The sequence below is a fragment of the Oncorhynchus tshawytscha genome, linkage group LG16 (genome assembly GCF_018296145.1).
Source record: "Oncorhynchus tshawytscha isolate Ot180627B linkage group LG16, Otsh_v2.0, whole genome shotgun sequence".
Lineage (NCBI taxonomy): Eukaryota > Metazoa > Chordata > Actinopteri > Salmoniformes > Salmonidae > Oncorhynchus > Oncorhynchus tshawytscha.
In genome coordinates, this window is record NC_056444.1 from 6,038,761 (window position 1) to 6,060,969 (window position 22,209).

The 22,209-nt window shown below is 41.9% G+C and overlaps 2 protein-coding genes across 2 annotated transcripts in view; both read left to right on the plus strand.

Moving 5' to 3' along the window:
- The window catches only part of LOC112239876 (nuclear receptor coactivator 2-like), a 231,202-nt gene extending 224,856 nt beyond the window's left edge, over positions 1–6,346 (plus strand). Inside the window, 1 exon segment of the mRNA XM_042298708.1 lies at positions 4,502–6,346. Coding sequence (XP_042154642.1) covers positions 4,502–4,513 — 12 coding nt within the window. The 3' untranslated portion in view covers positions 4,514–6,346.
- Positions 6,347–15,499: 9,153 nt separating this feature from the next.
- prdm14 (PR domain containing 14) lies at positions 15,500–20,786 on the plus strand. The gene is made up of 8 exons (XM_024434191.2): positions 15,500–16,151; positions 16,605–16,658; positions 16,814–16,974; positions 17,219–17,489; positions 17,860–18,062; positions 18,608–18,709; positions 19,563–19,782; positions 19,983–20,786. Exons 1-8 carry the CDS (start codon positions 15,521–15,523, stop codon positions 20,153–20,155), a joined length of 1,815 nt encoding a protein of 604 aa, XP_024289959.2. The 5' UTR covers positions 15,500–15,520; the 3' UTR covers positions 20,156–20,786.
- The last annotated feature ends 1,423 nt before the right edge of the window (positions 20,787–22,209 follow it).

The window sequence follows — 22,209 nt, forward strand, 5'->3', positions numbered from 1 at the left end:
AGCCTATAGAATAACAGATCAGTGGTACTGATCCCAGCCTATAGAATAACAGATCAGTAGTACTGATCCCAGCCTATAGAATAACAGATCAGTAGTACTGATCCCAGCCTATAGAATAACAGATCAGTGGTACTGATCCCAGCCTATAGAATAACAGGTGTATAGTACTGATCCCAGCCTATAGAATAACAGGTGTATAGTACTGATCCCAGCCTACAGAATAACAGATCAGTAGTACTGATCCCAGCCTATAGAATAACAGATCAGTAGTACTGATCCCAGCCTATAGAATAACAGCTGTATAGTACTGATCCCAGAATAACAGCTATAATAAAAATCATTCTTTAACCTGTCATCCTCCCCTTCATCTACACTGATTGAAGTGGATTTAACAAGTGACATCACTTAGGGATCATATATTTCTCCTCGATTCACCTGGTCTGTCTTTGTCATGGAAAGAGTTTCTTAATATTTTGTATACTCAGTGTACATAAGGTTTACAACTCCTATAGGCCACCACGGTAGGGATATACAGGGCATTCGGTAAGTATTCAGACCCCTTGACTTTTTTCACATTTTGTTACATTACATCCTTATTCTAAAATGGATTAAATAGTTTTTTTCACCCTCATCAATCTACACACAATAGCCCATAATGACATCACAATAGCCCATATTGACATCACAAAAGTCCATAATGACATCACAATACCCCATAATGACATCACAATACCCCATAATGACATCACAATACCCTATAATGACAAAGCACAGAGGTTTTTTAGAAATGTTAGAAAAAAAACAAAATAAAAACTGATATCACATCTACATAAGTATTCAGACCCTTTAATCAGTACTTTGTTGAAGCACATTTTGGCAGTGATTACAGCCTCAAGTCTTCTTGGGTATGATGCTACAAGCTTGGCACACCTATATTTGGGTGGTTGCTACACAGATGGTTGTCCTTCTGGAAGGTTCTTTCCTCTCCACAGAGGAACTCTATTGCTCTGTCAGAGTGACCATCGGGTTCTTGTTTGTCCGGGCGTCCAGCTCTAGGAAGAGTCTTGGTGTTTTTTAATAATTAAAAAACACAACTTTTTTTTTTTTCTTGGTGTTTTTTAATAATTACATTTTTTAAATAATTTAGCGAACATTTCTAAAAACCTGTTTTCGCTTTGTCATTATGGAGTATTTTGTGTGTCGATTGATGAGGGGGAAAAAAATATTTGATACATTTTAGAATAAGGGTAACGTATCAAAATGTGGAAACAGTGTAAAGGTCTGAGAACTTTTCCCGAATGCAGTGTGTTTAACTTAACAGTCTACAGCTCATAGACAAAACTAGGGGTCTAACGAGGGTCAAGACCCCCGAGAGAACACCGCAGTAAGTGGTAATCATGACATAACACAGTGGTGATACAGTCTTAACTGGTTCTAAACAAACGCAATGGAGCCCATAGGAGTTTAGTAGTAAACAGGAGAATGGGGATGCGGTCCCATATAGGATAAAAAGCATTACAAGTAGGAATGACTAATAGCAAGACCCAGGATGCATCCTAAATTACAAACTATTCCCTGTTGGGACCTGGTCCAAAAAAGTAGTGCACTATATGGAAAAGGGTGCCACATAGCATGCAGTTTCTGCCTGCCCTGCCTAGGTATGTATACTTAATTGAGCCCCTTCTCCCTACAACATCTAGTGAATAATTTAGTCTAATTAACTTTATGATGTAATAATGCTAGCTAAAGTTATGGGGCTTGACCCAGGCTGAGATGATGATGATGATGATGATGTCATTAGTAGCAGTGTGCACTTAGTAGTGGCCAGACTGAGTAGTACACAAATGGAACACCGTCCCAAATGGCACCCTATTCCCTATATAGTACGCTACTTTTAGGTGGCATTTGGTACGCGGCCTGTGTTTTTAAAGGGAGGGTCCGTGTGGACTTTCCATCAGAGGGTCGATTGCTGACGTTGATACCCTTTAATCACATATCATTGGAAAGCTTAAATTCACAGCTATCCATCAGACACGTTTTCGGGAATGTTTAGTTCGACCCGAACTTTGACCTTTGACCTCTAGGGCACATATCAGAATTATCTGTATACGTTAGCTTTAAAAACGTTGTTTTCCAAGTGGTTTTGAATGTCCTTTTCAAAATGTATATATATTAATTTAATTTGAAAACACCAGCTACAACTTTTGTTTAAAAAACAAAAATGTTCATATAGTGCCATTGACATTACAATGTTGGAAGCATTGTCACGCCCTGGTCTTAGTATTTTGTGTTTATATATTTATTTGGTCAGGCCAAGGTGTGACATGGGGTTATTTTGTGTTGTGTTGTGGTATTGGGGGTTTTAGTAGGTATTGGGATTGTGGCTGAGTAGGGGTGTCTAGCATAGTCTATGGCTGCCTGAGGTTCTCAATCAGAGTCAGGTGATTCTCGTTGTCTCTGATTGGGAACCATATTTAGGTAGCCTGGGTTTCACTGTGTATTTGTGGGTGATTGTTCCTGTCTTAGTGTTTTGTATTACCCCAGATAGGCTGTTTTGGTTTTCATTATTTCATTTCGTTAGTTTTGTAGTTTCTGTATGTATAGGTTTTCCTTCATTAAAATATATCATGAATCATCATCACGCTGCATTTTGGTCCGATCCTTGTTCTACCTCTTCGTCGGAGGAGGAGATAGAAGAGAGCCGTTACAGACATATAATTCCATGTAATGGAACAGGTTTTGCATTTTAAACATTGATGATGGAAGCACCACAATTCAAACACACACAGCTAGAACAAGGTTTTAAAAAGATGTGTAGATATCACAGAATTCACCCATTACAAAAACAATCCAAAAATACAGAGTTGTCCAATTACATGGAATTATATTATTAAGCTTTCAACATTCGACCAATGGCACAATATGATTTTCTTTTCTTTTTTTTTTAAATAGTTGTTATATTTGTTATATTGTATATCATTTGAAAGGTAATTTCATGGCCTTTCAGAACCACTTGTCAAACAAAGTTTAAAATGTATCAGGGTTTTACCCTTTTAAAACCATTTAATATCGGTAATTCTGACTCGACAGCCTTGGTTTCTCTAATGACTGCCTCGCCTGGTTCACCAACTACTTCTCAGATAGAGTTCAGTGTGTCAAATCGGTCTGATCGATAGCTGTGAGAATCTAAGCTAACCAATGATATACAATTAAATGAATACTTCAGGATTTTGGCAATGAGGCCCTGTTATCTACTTCCCCAGAGTCAGATGAACTCCTGGGATACCATCTGCAATGAGGCCCTGTTATCTACTTCCCCAGAGTCAGATGAACTCCTGGGATACCATTTTTGTCTCTGTGTGACGTTTGAAGAAGGCTGCTAACTAGTGTTAGCGCAACGCTAGTTAGCATTGGTTTGCGAAACTACCTCTTAACTTCCTTCATGCTGGACACAGAGACATAACAATCGTATCCAGGAGTTCATGTGACTCTGGGGAACTAAGATAAAGGGTCTATTTGACAAAATCCCCAAGTATCCCTTTAATGGGTATAAGTGAGTAAGTAACTTGTTGAATATTGACATTGTTTGTCATAGGGTGGCAAATCCATTGTTGTACTGCTAGCACACATGTTCCAACTTTAGGGACATTGACCTTTTAAAACAATTACTATGAGACATCGTCACCCCCAAGGGACCCCGACGGCCCAGTTTGGGGGGGGTCTGGCTCAAGGTCAATAAAGAGTCCGAGAATAATGTTGTTGGCCTCTTCTGTTGCTTTTAAGCCTATTAACCCAGTATGAATATTTAACCAAGAAGCAGCGTACCGTTTCTTTGTCTGTGAGCACTTCAGGCTGTTACGTTTCAAATCACTTGATTTATTTCAACGTCAAGCTATCGAAATTATACTGGCACTTTAAATGATGTTAATTATTCAAACCGTCGACCATTAGTTTGAGTATAGAGGTGATTATGTTGAGGGTTGATACTCTGTTCATCTGTCAACTGTGTGGAGAGGTGAGTTTTTATCATGAAATAACAATGTATCAATCTATCTGAGTGTATGTGAATTGTATGGGCATGTAAAAAGTATGTGAAATGTGTGTAATAAGTGTATGTGAAAGTGTATGTAATAAGTGTATGTGAAATGTGTGTAATAAGTGTATGTGAAATGTGTGTAATAAGTGTATGTGAAATGTGTGTAATAAGTGTATGTGAAAGTGTATGTGAAATGTGTGTAATAAGTGTATGTGAAATGTGTGTAATAAGTGTATGTGAAATGTGTGTAATAAGTGTATGTGAAATGTGTGTAATAAGTATATGTGAAATGTGTGTAATAAGTGTATGTGAAATGTGTGTAATAAGTATATGTGAAATGTGTGTAATAAGTGTATGTAAATGTGTGTAATAAGTATATGTGAAATGTGTGTAATAAGTGTATGTAAATGTGTGTAATAAGTGTATCTGAAACCACTCTCTTTCTTTGTCTTCATATGTTTACAGAAATACTGCTAACCCTGGTGGAGCGTTCAGCCAACCAGCACCTTGATGCTAATACCCAGGATCCAATGAGCTCGCTGGTTCATCTTCAACCAATCAACCAACGGCTCTTTGAATGGACCTGGCAGTGTCCTGACCCAGCTCTACCCAGCCCAACCCGATCTCCAACCTCACCCACCTGGCATAAACTGTACCTCTTATCTGCCCCTACTGGGAGGCCCAGGGGTGAAGGGGGGGGGGGTGATAGAGAAAAGATGGGACTTCTATTGGACTTCAGAGCCAGGGCCCTGGTCGAAAGCACCGCACCACACAGAGTTTAGGGAGGCAAGCCTAAAACGCCTCTCTAAAGGAGAACCCGTGAGCCTGTCTGTCAGTCTGTCTGTCTGTATTGCTGTCTGTCTGTCTGTCTGTCCAGCCTGCATTCCTCTTAGTGTGACTAACGCTAGGTTCATGACTAAGTGCAAAAGGCAGACATACCAGTTGGACGTGCTTTGAACTCGTTGAGAAATGCTGATTGGCCAACAAGCTACGTCAAACCATCAACTTAAAAGTACAGCTTTGTAAAACAAATTATAATGTTCAAAAACCTTTTTAATAGATTTCTTTTTATAAATAATGTTTTGTTGCATTTAAACTGCCATGAAAAATGCTTGTTATCGAGGTCGTTTCCTTAGTAGGTGACGTCAGAGGTCGGCATGTGGGAGAAGTAGGAGCTCAGGGATGATGGATGAGTTTACCACTAGTTAGTTTACCGCCAGTTTGAGGGGCGTTCAAGAGGATTTGTCCCTGTCGTATGTGGTGAATACCACTTTCCCACTTGGTTATTGACGCAGAGTTACTGTAGACCCCTTCCCATCTACTGTATGACTATAGGCCCCTCCCCCTTCAAAAAGGTCCCTCCCCCTCTCGGTGATTGACAGTAGGCCCCTCGCTCTTTGCCTGGAGGCTCCATAGAGGCTCCTCCCCCTCTGGTTTGACTGACTGACTACTGGTGGCAGCGGTGGGATCCTCCTCAGATGAATGTATTCCTTAGTGGTCAGCTGCCATTTTTACAATCTCATCTCAAGAAAATGTCAACTTTTTTTTTTTTTTTTCACCTCGCTTTGATCCCCCCCTCTTCTTCTTCGGGTTCATCTCACGTTCCAACCCATTCTACCTTCTAACGTTTTCTGCGTTCCACAATGGCAGCAAACTGTGACTCCGATGTTACGTTTTGGATCCTGGAGGACAGCGGAGGGAGGGAGTGGAACAGCTAACTACTTTCATTTGTTTTTGCCTTCTTTTTAAAAAAAATAAAGTTTTGTTTTTGTTTTCGTAAAGATGATGAGTGAGGCTGACGAGAAATGGTTTGAAAACCGATCTTGGAAAGCACAGTAGATGATTGGTTTGATTTAAAGTAATGCTTTGTATTATAATTAGACACATTTAGTCAAAAGGTTTATAGTGTATTAAATTAAGTTGTATTTTTCTGTATAGATGTTGTTGTTGTTTTTTTTATGTTAGATTTATTATCGTAGCAAAACAAGATGATTATTTGTAAATCGGTGAAAGTGAGTAAAAATAACCTTTTTTGTCATACTCTTATCAATTTGAAATAATATGGATTTAACTTTGGTCCGGTAGTTTCATCAGAAGTTATTGAAATTATATTATAAGGTTCAAGGAAACCAAATACAGACAGATTGTACATACAAGTTAATAACAGAGTTCCATTTCCTATTCATCGTCTCCCTGTCTGGTCTGGACTACCATCTGCTATAAGGGAAGAGTGGTGCGTTTTGTGTTGTTTGTTTGAGAAGAGGAGAGTCACACTGGTATGGTACAGGAGTGGGTGGGGTTCACTTTGTCCAGGCTCTAGTGGGGTGGGGGTGGGGTGGGGGGGGGGGACGTATAGCCTTGAGCATATAGAGCCATGATAGATAGACAGGACACAAGTCAACACAGCCATATACAGTTATATAACTCAACAAAAAAAGATTGAACGGAACAAGCGTGCTTTCTATGTTGATTGGAGTCTCGGTGCCTCGTACAGGCTGCTAGGGACAAACCGCTCTGGCAGTACGATGTAAGTAAACAAGCAATAATGAGTACTAGGAATCTTTATGTCTTTTTTTGTTGTTGGTTTTAGTCGTTTTTGTACTGATTTTGTTTTCCTGGTCATGTTATGCTCCGTGGTCCGTCAGACTCGGTATTAAAAAAACACAGAGACTTTTTTTTTTTATTTTTTAAACTGGTTAAACGTCCCTCACAGATCATGCTGCAGCGTTTGTACGTCATAAAATGGCACACTATTCCCTACATAGTGCACTACTTTAGGCCCTAAGCCCTATGGCATCATATTCCCTCGCCCCATCAGTAACTGGTATGTTGACCAGTCCCTCTTGATCCTATGTGCCTTTCGGGATGCAGCCATTCCCTCTCTGACCACAGAGCAGAGACCTATTGGGCCCTTATCCAATCTTTCCTTCCTTTAAGTAGTCACTTGGTATGCCATGACTGGATAGGTGACACACATGTAATGGGTTGTGTCCCAAATGGCACCCTATGCCCTTTATAGTGCACTATTTTTTTGTCTGGGGCCAATAGGGATCTGGTAAAAAGTAGTGCACTATGTAGGTAATACTGGATGGAGTCCACGGAATCAACTATGTGGTTCAGATGGTTGGAGGTTGGAGCACGGTGCTAGGAGCGCGGTGCTAGGAGCGCTAGGAGCACGGTGCTAGGAGCGCTAGGAGCACAGTGCTAGGAGCGCTAGGAGCATGGTGCTAGGAGCACTAGGAGCACGGTGCTAGGAGCGCTAGGAGCATGGTGCTAGGAGCACAGTGCTAGGAACGCTAGGAGCACGGTGCTAGGAGCGCTAGGAGCGTGGTGCTAGGAGCGCTAGGAGCACGGTGCTAGGAGCGCTAGGAGCACGGTGCTAGGAGCATGGTGCTAGGAGCACGGTGCTAGGAGCACTAGGAGCACGGTGCTAGGAGCGCTAGGAGCATGGTGCTAGGAGCGCTAGGAGCACGGTGCTAGGAGCGCTAGGAGCACAGTGCTAGGAGCACGGTGCTAGGAGCGCTAAGAGCACGGTGCTAGGAGCGCTAGGAGCACAGTGCTAGAATCACGGTGCTAGGAGCGCTAGTAGCACGGTGCTAGGAGCGCTAGGAGCACGGTGCTAGGAGCGCTAGGAGCACGGTGCTAGGAGCGCTAGGAGCACAGTGCTAGGAGCGCTAGGAGCAGAGTGCTAGGAGCGCTAGGAGCACAGTGCTAGGAGCGCTAGGAGCACAGTGCTAGGAGCGCTAGGAGCACGGTGCTAGGAGCGCTAGGAGCACGGTGCTAGGAGCGCTAGGAGCATGGTGCTAGGAGCGCTAGGAGCACGGTGCTAGGAGCGCTAGGAGCACGGTGCTAGGAGCGCTAGGAGCACGGTGCTAGGAGCGCTAGGAGCATGGTGCTAGGGGCGCTAAGAGTCATATTCCCTTGTCGCTGTAATGGGGGATGGTGACATCATATTCCCTCGTCCCAGTAATGGGGGATGGTGACATCATATTCCCTCGTCCCTATAATGGGGGATGGTGACATCATATTCCCTTGTCCCTGTAATGGGGGATGGTGACATCATATTCCCTCGTCCCTGTAATGGGGGATGGTGACATCATATTCCCTCGTCCCTGTAATGGGGGATGGTGACATCATATTCCCTCGTCCCTGTAATGGGGGATGGTGACATCATATTCCCTCGTCCCTATAATGGGGGATGGTGACATCATATTCCCTCGTCCCTGTAATGGGGGATGGTGACATCATATTCCCTCGTCCCTGTAATGGGGGATGGTGACATCATATTCCCTCGTCCCTGTAATGGGGGATGGTGACATCATATTCCCTCGTCCCTGTAATGGGGGATGGTGACATCATATTCCCTCGTCCCTATAATGGGGGATGGTGACATCATATTCCCTCGTCCCTGTAATGGGGGATGGTGACATCATATTCCCTCGTCCCTATAATGGGGGATGGTGACATCATATTCCCTCGTCCCTGTAATGGGGGATGGTGACATCATATTCCCTCGTCCCTATAATGGGGGATGGTGACATCATATTCCCTCGTCCCTATAATGGGGGATGGTGACATCATATTCCCTCGTCCCTGTAATGGTATAGTGGCTTTAGGTGCATCAAAAGTCACATTCCGATCTCGAATCTACATCCTCTAATCCTGAAATGTTGTAGCTTGGTCCCATATATTTGTGTTCTTGCTTACTCCATTGCTGCCAACTCTATGTTGTCATGACAATTAGTGACAAGGAGTTGGCATGATGGCACAAACAGACTGGCGCTCATGCTAGCAATGTTGATATTTCTGATGTTAAGCCAGACATTACTATGGACAACAAGCCAAATATCCCATGCCTTGTAAATTGGGTTATGAATTCTACCAGCCGTTCATTACAAAATGAAGGACAGAGGTGGACTTAGCTGTGTTTCATCAGTTTTAAATTAAACCGGCCCCTAAACTGTTAAATCTGCCTCGGATAAAGAGCCTATTAGCAGCCCAGACACACACAGTGTGTGTGTGTGTGTGTGTGTGTGTGTACAGCATAATACATGTATTTGATGAGGGTCTGAGATAAATTGAATGTATTGTCATTGGCTGAGCTCAGACCAGAAGAGGCTGTAAAAGTGTTGCGCTGCACCTCAAATGATTTCCTGTTCCTTATATATATATATATATATATATATATATATATATATATATATATATATATATATATATATATATATATATATATATATCCTGTTCCCTATGGGCCTCGGGTCAAAGGTTGTGCTCCATATATGTAATGAAGCCCCTTTTGGGATGCAGCCCATCACTGGGAGAAGCTGTAGAATATGGTTCTCATTGGATGGTCTAGAACTGCCCAAAACCTGATGGATTAAATTACTTATAAGCCCTGGTCTGAGAACAGTTTTGATTTGTACTTCCCGAATGGCAACTGCTAGGATTGGTCATGGAGAGAAAGCTGATCAAAGACAGTTGAAAGTAAGAGTGTTGATCTAGGATCAGTTTAGTCTTTACATTACAATGAATGGACAAAGGGGAACTGATGATAGATCAGTATTTCTCAAATTATTTGGGGAATAATATACTTTATCCTCTCTTTGGACACTGAGGTACAGTAGCATTTTGGAGCATAGGGATGCTATAATTTAGTGATTCCATGTGTAACTCTATGGTGTGGGGCTCTGTCTCTCAGAGAAGGGCGCATTCACATTGTTTTGGTGTACGATTTATCACAATTTATCGATCACACTTTTGATAAAAGCTGGATGTCAAAACAAATCAAATCAACCCCCCCCCCGTTTGCAAATTTCCAAAGATTTGTTAAGATTTTGAAATGAATATAAGCCATGGGGTAATGCATTTTGTGTCAGTACTTGGAGCAAACAAACTATTTACACAACAACAACAACAACAAAATGATCATACAAACTTTGAATTTAAAACAATTTACGAAATAATTCCTCTCTTTAACTTTTTTAATAATATGTCCTGTTTTTGTATAGTCTGCTGATTTTTCTTAGCGCTAAAATGCAAGAACCTTAATGCTAATAATCTAGCATATTGCCTTAGATTGTTTGTTCTCGTTCGTGTGTATTATAAGGCTGTATTATATTTGTATTGTGATAATGTACATTATTAAATGGGTGATAAATCAATGCTCATCACCAATCTTAGTTGGTGGTGATGAGACTCACAGTAGTCTCTCTCTCTCTCTCTCTCTCTCTCTCCCTCCCTCTCGCTCTCATATATATCTGTGATTGGTTAAAGGCTGTATTTGCATATTTCCATTTCCCCTCGTCACAGAACTGTTTGTCAGTCGGACTGTGTGTATGGAAGAAAAAAACCGATGCAATATGTCATATATTCTATGGACTTTCTGGAGAAGGAAAGCTTAGTTGTTAACCACTGCTCTGAGATGGATTCTTCCAGCCGTGTTGTTCATTGGAAACGTCGACACTGTTCGTTCGCTCACCCATCACGCATCAACGTTTTGTAATATTTAGTGTTGAGCATTTTATTTTGAAAAAGTTAGATATACCAACAGAAGTTTAAACAATTATATGCAAGTTGTTAACTAATAAGGCTTCGCTGATGCTATTTGCAATTTTAATGTTGAATAATACCATTGTAAATAAAGAATTATGTTATTGCAACATTGAATGTAGTCCCTCTATATTTTAATATATTTGTATAGATTCTTCACTTGTTTGTGGGGAGATCTTGCAAGTACACATTTCACTGGTCTTTTATCCATTACATTTGCTCACCTCCTGTGTTCTCTCACCTTCTTATGACAAAAGGTCAAAAGTAATCGAGGAGAGTGAACGTGGATGAAAATGCGATCGCTTGAAATGAGACCGTCCTTCTCCACTTCCGCTTCATGAGGCAAATTACGTTTCACCAGGGGTGGATCCCAAAACTAAATGCGTAAAGTGATCAAAACTAAGTAAATTCTTTGTCCAGAACATTTTATAGTTACAAAAAAATAATTCGCGTATTGTTTTCAAAAGTGTGCATGTTTTTAATCCTCTGACAAAAAAACTAAAGTTGATTCAAAAGGAGTGTGGCATATTTCAGAACTCTTCCACGGTCGGATACACATCAGTATTCTCGATGAAAAGTGCCTATCATGACCGCTATTGATGGAAGTTTGACCGCTATTGATGGAAACAGGAAGTTTCGGTACAATATTATAAATGCCGACAGGTAAATTGTTCGTGTGACATGGTGGGATCTTTTTATGTCTGTAAAAATTAATTATGCAGAAAATGGTGGTGGAAACGCCTTTATGCGCAAATATTGATGTAATAACCATCATTTGGAGTCACGCGATGATTTGGTGTGTGTTAGTCCCACTAAAACTCGGCGAAACCAAGCAGTTTTATGAGGCTACAGATGAAATGATTTATGATGAACTTCACACGGTGGTGAAAGTGCACGGTGATCTATGATGCTAATTTCAAATCAATATCGACGGCCTTATTCTGGTGACATGCTTCACTTGCCGTTTGACAAATAAAAAACATTCCCTCTCTTCTACATAATAATCTCATCACGTAGACTTTCCTACCCGTACTGGATCTGCCAGCTGTTGGTAATGGAGCGCAAGTACCAAAACCAGATTAGGCACATTTGCCTAATTAACAGTAACAGTTTTTGTGACAAACTGTTGGTAGAGTTGAACACGAGATGGAAACATATAACAACAAGCGTACATTTTGTACAACTTCATCAAACACTGATTTTTATCCGCAAAAAAAGTAAATTTGGTGGAAACACCAACTGGTGAAGAAATGTGCATATTTAATTTATGCAGATTCTAGGGTATTCGCATGAAAATCTGTCGGCAATTGGATGGAAAACCTAGCTAATGACATGATGATTGGTGCTTAGCTGCCAATTAACAAATAAGAATGATCTTGTTCTTATCCATCTCAAGGTATCAACGTACCAACTTCATCAAGGAACTGTTGCCTATAAGAGCTTGCGTGAAAACCAGATTGGGCAAGTTTGCCATTTATCGCAACAATTTGTGTGGCAAAATCACTGACTCACTGTATCACTGTAAAATGCAGTGGAAACACATTAAACGTAGGTTTTTTTATTTGGTACATGAGAACTTCAGTGCAAACGTGTTTTTTTATGTGCACCACGTCATCACGCACAGCCTTTTATCCACAAATTCTTTTTGATGGAAACATCCTCTGGTTGGAAATATTGAAATCCGCATAAAATCCGCATTAAAAAAATATGCGTATTTTCCCAACAGTGGAGTGTTTCCACCAAACTGATTTGTTCAAATAAAAATATACAGTTCTGCATGAAATCTTTGGATGGTTACTGATGAGGGTTTTTAATGGTCGTCTGAATAATTCCTTAAATTATTATAGGCCTGTTGGTTCTAACGGAAATCGATTCGTTTGTTTATAACAGCAGGTAGCCTAGTGGTTAGAGCGTTTGCTCGGTAACCAGCAGGTAGCCTAGTGGTTAGAGCTGGGTCGGTAACCAGCAGGTAGCCTAGTGAGTGGTTAGAGCGTTGGCTCGGTAACCAGCAGGTAGCCTAGTGAGTGGTTAGAGCATTGGGTCGGTAACCAGCAGGTAGCCTAGTGGTTAGAGCGTTGGGTCGGTAACCAGCAGGTAGCCTAGTGGTTAGAGCGTTGGGTCGGTAACCAGCAGGTAGCCTAGTGGTTAGAGCGTTGGGTCGGTAACCAGCAGGTAGCCTAGTGGTTAGAGCGTTGGGTCGGTAACCAGCAGGTAGCCTAGTGGTTAGATCGTTGGGTCGGTAGCCAGCAGGTAGCCTAGTGGTTAGATCGTTGGCTCGGTAACCAGCAGGTAGCCTAGTGGTTAGATCGTTGGCTCGGTAACCAGCAGGTAGCCTAGTGGTTAGAGCGTTGGGTCGGTAACCAGCAGGTAGCCTAGTGGTTAGAGCGTTGGGTCGGTAGCCAGCAGGTAGCCTAGTGGTTAGATCGTTGGCTCGGTAACCAGCAGGTAGCCTAGTGGTTAGAGCGTTGGGTCGGTAACCAGCAGGTAGCCTAGTGGTTAGAGTGTTTGGTCGGTAACCGAAACATTGCTGGACCTGAGCTGACAAGGTAAAAATCTATCGTTCTGCCCCTGAACAAGACAGTTAACCCACTGTTCCTCGGTAGGCTGTCATTGTAAATAAGAATTTGTTCTTAACTGACTTGCCTAGTAAAGTAAAGGGTACATTTTAAAATTAACTCGGTGCAGGTTTTGTTTTTTTGTCCTAGGTGGTAAAAAATTGTTTTACTAATCATCAAGCTTTGATAATTTGAATCTTAACTGACTAGTTTGGTTTTTAACCCTCGCTGGCATTCAAAAAATGTTGTTTTTTTTATACTAATAATCAAGGTTTGATAATTCCATTCAGTTGTGTAGTGTTCGGGCAAAAACCAAAACATGCACCCTTTATGTTCCCAAGGACCGAGGGAAACGCCGGTTTATAGGCTAACTGCAAACACTTACGCCTATGTGTTTTCTTCCCCGTGGCATAATAACAACCCTTTACCTTAATAGTATTTTATTTACGGAAGTAGGTGCATTTATACATTATAGAAGTAAGCAACACAATCGAATATTAGGCTACATCGGATTTCTGTGTCCATATTTTCTTTTCTTTTTTTGAAAACTAGTGTTTTATAGTCCAAATCCTCATCTTCCTCTTTTATCAAAATTAAAGTAATGGGGAACATTAAACCGAGTTGATGTTTGATTTTAAATTAAAGTTGTTGCTCGCATCTTGGTTTGGGCTAACTGTAAGCCTAACAAAATACTTGGGGGGTCGACACGTTTTTGCATTTTTAATGAGAATGTAAAAACGTCTGTGTGCCTGCATGCGTGTTGTAGGGGGTTTGTAATCGTACTGTGAAAAGGTGAAATCCTCCTGGGGTTTGAGACGGAGTGACCCGAGCTGATCTCTGACCAATAGCAGGCAGAGACTAGAGCAGCATCTCGAGACCTTTTATGAGTCCGTACACTTAGCGGTTCTGTATACAGCCTTCTGTTCAGTAGGACACAGAACAACAAACACACACAGAGACAGAAAGTATCCTACTACTGCGGTCTTTTCTCCCTACTTTACCTTCATAGGATTATATTAACAATATGCCAAGCATACATCAACAAGTGCTGTAGACAAATATTCTGTTGTCTTTTGACCCCCCGCCCCCCTAAAAAAAAATCTTTGAATTTGGAACGTGGGATGGATTCGACTACACCAGCTTCAGACGCATAAATAATCTCCTTTTAGGTAAGTCAGATATTTAAGTTTCATAATTTCGCTAAAAAAAATGTAACTGGTTTGAAATGTTATGCTATCATTATTAGCCTACTATGTGTAAAATCACTTTCAGGCAAAACCTTTCCTTAGACCTATGTTTATTGTAATCCTCATAACTTTAGTTTCTTATTTATATAACCAATATTATACAGATACATTATACGAAATTCCTTATTGACCCTATTGTAACCCGTTAATAGCCATTGAACCGGGCTCGCCCTATAACGCCCTAATGCTTTTTAAAAGAGTGGTGAGTTGTGATAGCTTCATTAATGTTGACCTCTGCCGCTGACCCGGTGTTCTTTAATTTGGGTGTCGTGACCCTGATTTGTCTCAGTTACTGCTGACTACCACCCACTACTCGCCCTGTGAATGGGGGGGCACGGCACCTTACAACTCATCTTGCTCCTTTACAGGGATGCAAAGTCAAGTACCAATTTAAAGTAGTGTACTTTGCAGGCACCACAAGCACCAATTTAAATATTGGTGCGAACTGGAAAGAAAATGCCCAAACAGCTGGTTTTAGATTGTAGGTTACCTGCTGTGAATTTAGTAGGTTGCTGTAGGCTAAGTTCTGTGAATTCAGTAGAATGTGAAAAAATAGTCGTTTTCGTCTGGTAGAAATCAGTGCTCTCCATGGGAATATGTTCGTGAATTTGTAAAATGACGAGAAGTATGTGTAGCTTTTAATTTAATTAGCATTAAGGATTTTGGAAATATCAATCTCTACAGAAGTTCGATCTTGTTAAATTGATGTTGCTAAATAAGATTTGTATTATTACCCAGTAGGTAATAACAAAAACGTTTCATATTGGGCGATAATTTAAATGCAAAATTTTCTTTCGTTAATTGACATTCCTATTGTGGATTCACACAGAAATATTTTGATTGAGAAAATATGCATGATTACAATGTTATTCTCCTAAATGTATTTTGATCACAGATCTAACAATCATACGTAATGTGTTCGTTACCTAAATAGATTTACTGTTTATTAATCTTCAAAAATACGATCAAATAAACTAAAGAGGTATATTTCCATTTCAGAAGCGAAAATATGTCAAATAAATCTGGAGATGGAGCTAAAATGTCTCCACCTATTTCTCTCTCCAGGCAGAATAGCTACACCATTCCGATTCAAATCGTCCCAGATCGGCTCTGCCTCCTCGCCTGCTGTGATGTCTGTGTCTCTGTCCAGCATCCCCGTCGTGAAGGACAAGCCGTTCCACTCCAACCCCCTCAAAGGCAGTCCTGTCCGGGGCTCGGGTTACTACGCTGCCCCGCTGCCCGGAGCCCACCACAACATGAACATCTTCAGGAGCTCTCAGCATCCCCTCCACCCGCTCAAGTCTCTGGGACGGCTAGTCACCGACCCCCAGGCAGTCATGCCGTTCAACTTCACCGCCGGTAACCCCTCATTCTTCGGCCACGGCGGCCACGCCGTTAACGTGCTACATGAGCAGATTTTTAACGTGTCGAACATCCCGTATTTCAATCGGATGATGCCGGGAGTGGGACAAGCGATTTACTCCAAGCACGAGGAGCTGGCGGCGGTGGTGACCGAGCACGCTACTGGGCCGTTATCAGACTACAGCAGTCCCGCTTCGAGCGAGAGGTCTTCTGCTCACTCCGTCTCGCCGTCCAAAGCACGTTCGCTCCACCTCAGGGGAACCGAATTATCATCGAAGAAGACGCGCACTTATAGTTTCAGTGAGGACGATCTGTTCACGGTGCTGTACGGATATACCGGGAGACAAGAGCAGAATACCGGTCACGCTCTCTCAGGAATAGCCCTGACCGGGAACTCAGGTAGACAGATAAAGCATCTTGCATATCCCTGACACCCAATTACCTTTGAAATGTTATCGAAACTGGGTAATTGTTCTTAAAAGCAAACTGTGGTATTGCTTCAGCTGTCCTAACAGGGATACGGTAGTGTAACACGTTTAAATAGTTAGATGCAATACACCTTTATTGCTTGCTATTGCTAATTGGAGCTGGAGATTCTTTCAGTTCATATAGACACTCATTCTGTATTTGTAGCTGGGATTTGATGATTATTGATTTATTTACCTTAGTCCATATGTATGACTATTTAAAGTATAGTTTATATCTTCAAATCAAACGGTCAATTCCAGGAGGTTTAATCTATGTCTGGGAAAACAGCCCATATTGTCCGTCATGTTGTGTTTGATTTGTTAGGCCGTAATGTTCACAATTGACCACCAATAGCATTGCTAACTTGAACATTCTCTTCAACAGTTTGTAACAGTGAGACGCTCACCTTGAATACTCAGGCGCTTGAGCTTCCAGAAGGTAGGCCTCTCTCAATTCAATTCAAATGGCTTTAGTGGCGTGGGACATTATCTCTCTCTCTCTCCTTTCTCTCTCTGTTAGAATGTTCTGTTTGTACTTTGTGAAGTTGTGTAAAGAGTTGTTTACTTTAACGTGTTTTCAAATGTCACTTCCAGAGTTAACTATCCACCAGACGAGTTACTGCAGTTTGTCCCACTACGGAGTTTTTGCGGTGAAGAGCGCCGTCACCAAGGGAACCCGGTTCGGCCCATTTCAGGGGAAACTGGTCAATACGAGCGAGATCAAAACACATGACGACAACACTCTGATGTGGGAGGTCAGTTTAATTCCTTAATTAAGTCCCTTAATATTGTGTGTGTTATTTATTTATTTACTGTGTTTTTATTTGGTGAGTAAACCAGCTGTGCGTCAATGTCAATTTATGCGTAAATGTAGGCCAAGTACGAGATGCTAGATTACCAATTAATTCAAAGCCCGTCCTGTCAAACAATTTGTATCCACATACATTTTCGTGCAATATAATAGGTTTAACAACCTTTTCTCTGTGTCTTTTAATCCAGGTGTTCGAGAACGGTCGGTTGAGTCACTTCGTGGATGGCCGGGGCTCTTCCGGTAACTGGATGTCGCTGGTGAAGTGCGCGCGCTTCCCGGAGGAGCAGAACCTAATCGCAGTACAGAGTCAGGGCCAGATCTTCTACGATGCCTGTAAGGAGGTCCAGCCGGGCCAGGAGCTCTTGGTCTGGTACGGGGACTGCTATGTTCAGTTCCTGGGGATTCCTCTCACTCTGAAAGACTCGCCAGAGGAGGGGAACGTTATGCTTCCGCTTGAAGGTAAAGACATTTAATATAGAATCAGAGAATCAGATTAATCTTTATTCGAATAGAAAATAATAACTTTATACACCTGCATTGCTTGCTGTTTGGGGTTTTAGGCTGGGTTTCTGTACAGCACTTTGAGATATCAGCTGATGTACGAAGGGCTATATAAATACATTTGATTTGATTTGATATCTTCCCCTGCGGGAACTTTATTTGTGGAATACATTTTTACATAAACGTCACAATGCTGTAGAGGATCTTATTCTCTTCTAGTCTTAATTATATCATTATATAAATGTATGACACGTGTTTATTTGTAGAAGCAGCCTTGTCACGGAAAATCCACCAATGTTTTTCCTGATAACATTTGATTTTATTTCAGATTCTGGAGAGGGTTTTAAGTGTGATCGGTGTGGCAAAGTGTTCGCCTATCAATACTACAGAGACAAGCATCTGAAGTACACGCGCTGCGTGGACCAGGGCGACCGGAAGTTCCCGTGTCATCTCTGCAACAGGTCGTTCGAGAAGAGAGACCGACTGAGGATTCATATCCTACACGTTCACGAGAAACACCGACCACATAAGGTAAAATGACTAAATCATACGAATGGTGCTGAAAAACAGCCCCCTTTGCATTAGGCTATAGGCCTACTTTCTCCTACATCTCGAGTTTGTTTTATGCCTACTCCTTATATTTTACCCTCTTATTCAGTGTTAAATAACAGCCCATAGGATCTACTTAATGTCTGCTGATTTCTCTAATCTCCCCGCTCCTCTGTCAGTGGAACATATATAGGCCTGCTTTCCTCCTAAATCTGTAACTGAACGGTCACCCAAATCAAATGTTATTGGTCACAGACGTGTTTAGCTGATGCTATTGCTGGTGTAGCGAAATGCTTGTGTTTCTAGCTCCAACAGTGCAGTAATATCTAGCAAGTAATATCTAAACATTTCTCAACATATACCCAATATACACACACATCTAAGTAAATGAATGGAATTAAAGAATATCTGAATAAATGGACTAGCGATGTCAGAGCGGCATAGACTAAGATACAGTAGTCTTAGTGTACTCAGTGTTGATGTGACAACACTTCCCCGTGCTGAGCGTGTCGCCTGTCTCTTCACAGTGTTCGGTGTGCGCTAAGAGTTTCTCTCAGTCCTCCAGTCTCAACAAACACATGCGCGTGCACTCAGGAGAGCGGCCCTACAAGTGTGTCTACTGTAACAAGGTAAGCATAGAACAGCCTGTGTCTACTGTAACAAGGTAAGCATAGAACAGCCCGTGTCTACTGTAACAAGGTAAGCATAGAACAGCCTGTGTCTACTGTAACAAGGTAAGCATAGAACAGCCCGTGTCTACTATAACAAGGTAAGCATAGAACAGCCTGTGTCTACTGTAACAAGGGAAGCATAGAACAGCCTGTGTCTACTGTAAACAAGGTAAGCATAGAACAGCCTGTGTCTACTGTAAACAAGGTAAGCATAGAACAGCGTGTGTCATCGAGTCGGTGGGCGGGTGGGTTGGCAGACCCCGATCTCACCATTTAGAAGCTTCCTCATTTCATGGTGCATTTGGCGCGAGCGCCCTCGTTATTGTCTCCCGGTGCAGGCACGCTCCACCGAGACACTTCCATGGTGATTAGCGCCAGATGTACCCCCCCACACACACACTATTGTTCCCCACGCCCCGAGATTACGCTCTGAATTTACGGCTCTATGAGGAACAGACCTTTTCTTTGTTGTTAGTAGGATACGACAACCTCCCCCTTAGTTTTATGTCGCCTACTTTGTTTAACCCAAACCCTCTGTTTAACAATGATAAGTTAGACTATATGCTAGTTATCTGCTCTTTTAAAATATTTTCTAAATTAAAAGGTATTTGAAATCGAATTGAATCCAGATGTTCGATTACAGAGCATGAATGTGCCAGGTCTGCATTTGGTGCCGGTCTATTGCTGTATTGGCCAACGTGTAGTCTTGCCAAACAACCCATGACTATCAAAGTATCCCGTTCTATCAGAACCGTAGACCTATTGAGTCCACTCATGTTCTCAAACTTCTATGTCCTCCACGTTGTTCTAGGCCTTTACCGCTTCCAGTATCCTGCGCACGCACATCCGCCAGCACTCCGGAGAGCGGCCCTTCAAGTGTAAACACTGCGGGAGAGCCTTTGCCTCGCACGCCGCGCACGACAGCCACGTCCGACGCACCCACGCCAATGATAAGCTGCACCCGTGCGACGTGTGCGGCAGCACCTTCCAAGAAGCGACAGAACTCAAGAACCACATGAAGAGTCACACAAGTAAGATCTGATTGTCAATAGATATTGAAGGAATAGGACACGTGTTGCTTGTACCAAGGTCTAAGGCCTATATATCTTGAGTGAAAAAACAAACATTACTGGATGAATATAGAAATATAATGCTGACTTATGTGTCGGACCTAAATTGCCTATTATATATGGATACTCCTTCTAAAATGTTATATTTACGTTATTGACAGAAGGCCCTCTGTCGGAACCCGCAGTTCCTCCTATCATCTCACGAAACGGATCTTTGGAGGATACAACCGCGATGTTTTCATTCACCAAGGACTGCAGGACGCAAAGACTGACGGAGGAGAACTTTTACACAGGCCTGACGATGCTGAACCAAGAATATCGACCCTGGAATTAAACCCATTCCGTATGAATGATCATTTCTTATTCTAGAATTTGTTAAGGGAAATATCAAGTAGAGCTCAGATCGCTATAAGACGTCCAAACAGCGACACGTTTTATGTTTTTAGAGTAATAACTATTGGGGAAATATATTTAATACAACGTTACTGTATTGTATGACAGACTGTAAATTCTTTTTGTCCAATTTATTTATTTGAATCTGTTTTTTTTTTGTGTGTGTGGGAATAATACGTGTTGTTTGTGGCTAAACACTTCTGTTATTAGTGGGATTTAGTTATTATTGGTGTTGGTCAATGAAGCCAAGTAACGCAAGATTTGAACGAAATGGTACGTTTATTAACGTTCGTGATCACAAATTTACAAATTCACAAATTTAAATAAGCTTGGATTAGTGTTATTCTGTAGGATAAATACTGTATAACGTTTTTCATTTATACATACATCCCCAATCAACGTTTATCAATTTAAATGTGTTAATTTATCTTCATACAATATTTATCATACTACCTCTGGCTAAATTCATCCTATTTCATTGTCAGATAGATAACTGTTTGTTTTACGTTTGACTGTCTGTTTCTCGTCTCTTTCTCTCCTGTCACTGTAATGTGTATGTGTATTTCATTGTTAAAAAGCATCGGCTGTCTAATAAATATGAATTAAATAATAGCATGAAATAAACATAAAGTCAATGTTGGGTTAGTTTGTTTGTAAATATATTGCCTTTGATTAGTTAATTAACAAACATTATTCGCATCGAACAATAACGACTGATGTTGATTTTACAATCTAATTGGCTACATTTTTAAAATATATATTTTTTTTTTTTTTGGGGGGGGGTACATTTAATTAATCTAACATACTGTAAGAAATATCTAATATATCGAAACACAATGATATTCAATTCTGGTGAGACTATATTAATGGTTTTCGTTCCTGAAAATAATTCTACAAATATCCTCGTGCATAATTCATTCTATAGACTCTATGGAGTTGAATAGCTGTGTGTGATTCGTTTTCGATGATTCCAAGACTTAAGAGTAGAGCAATAACATCTCCACATTCAGGTGACGGTTTAGCATTTTATATTTACAAACACATTTCAGTCATATTTAATTTTATGCTCAGTGAAAGAAAAAAAAAAGAACATTTCGATTGTTCCAACCCCCGGAAGCAGAGTAGCGATGTTACTGTATAACGGGCTTTAACGTACCATTTAAAGATACTTATTCGTTACTTTAGTGGTATCACATATTAGAATGATTATTGTTTCATTGAACAAGACCCAATACATAATTTTCTCTCTCCCTCGTGGGAGAAAGGAGACGTCCTTCAGTTCCACCTGAGCGGTCTCAGCAGTGGCCTACACAATTCAACAGCGCGCGTGTGCTCCAAGCATGCCCCTTTCAGACAGCGAGGAGGATAGTGTGTGTGTGCACGTGTGTGTGTGTGTGCTCCAAGCGTGCCCTTTTCAGACAGCGAGGAGAATACTGTGTGTGTGCGTGTGTCTCTGCGTGTGTGATGGGTTAGGGAGATGCTGGCAGTGGGAAAATGAACAAACCCCAGTAGGACCAAATTAAGTGGCAATGAGTTGGTCTGAGGGCTAGGGGACAGTGGGCTGGGGAGCCGAGACAATGAGTTGGTCTGAGGACTAGGGGACAGTGGGCTGGGGAGACGAGACAATGAGGTGGTCTGAGGGCCAGGGGACAGTGGGCTGGGGAGACGAGACAATGAGGTGGTCTGAGGGCCAGGGGACAGTGGGCTGGGGAGAAGAGACAATGAGGTGGTCTGAGGGCCTGGGGACAGTGGGCTGGGGAGACGAGACAATTAGGTGGACTGAGGGCCAGGGGACAGTGGGCTGGGGAGACGAGACAATGAGTTGGTCTGAGGGCTAGGGGACAGTGGGCTGGGGAGACGAGACAATGAGTTGGTCTGAGGGCCAGGGGACAGTGGGCTGGGGAGAAGACAATGACTGAGGACTGGGGACAGTGGGCTGGGGAGACTGAGGGGTCTGAGGGCCAGGGGACAGTGGGCTGGGGAGACGAGACAATG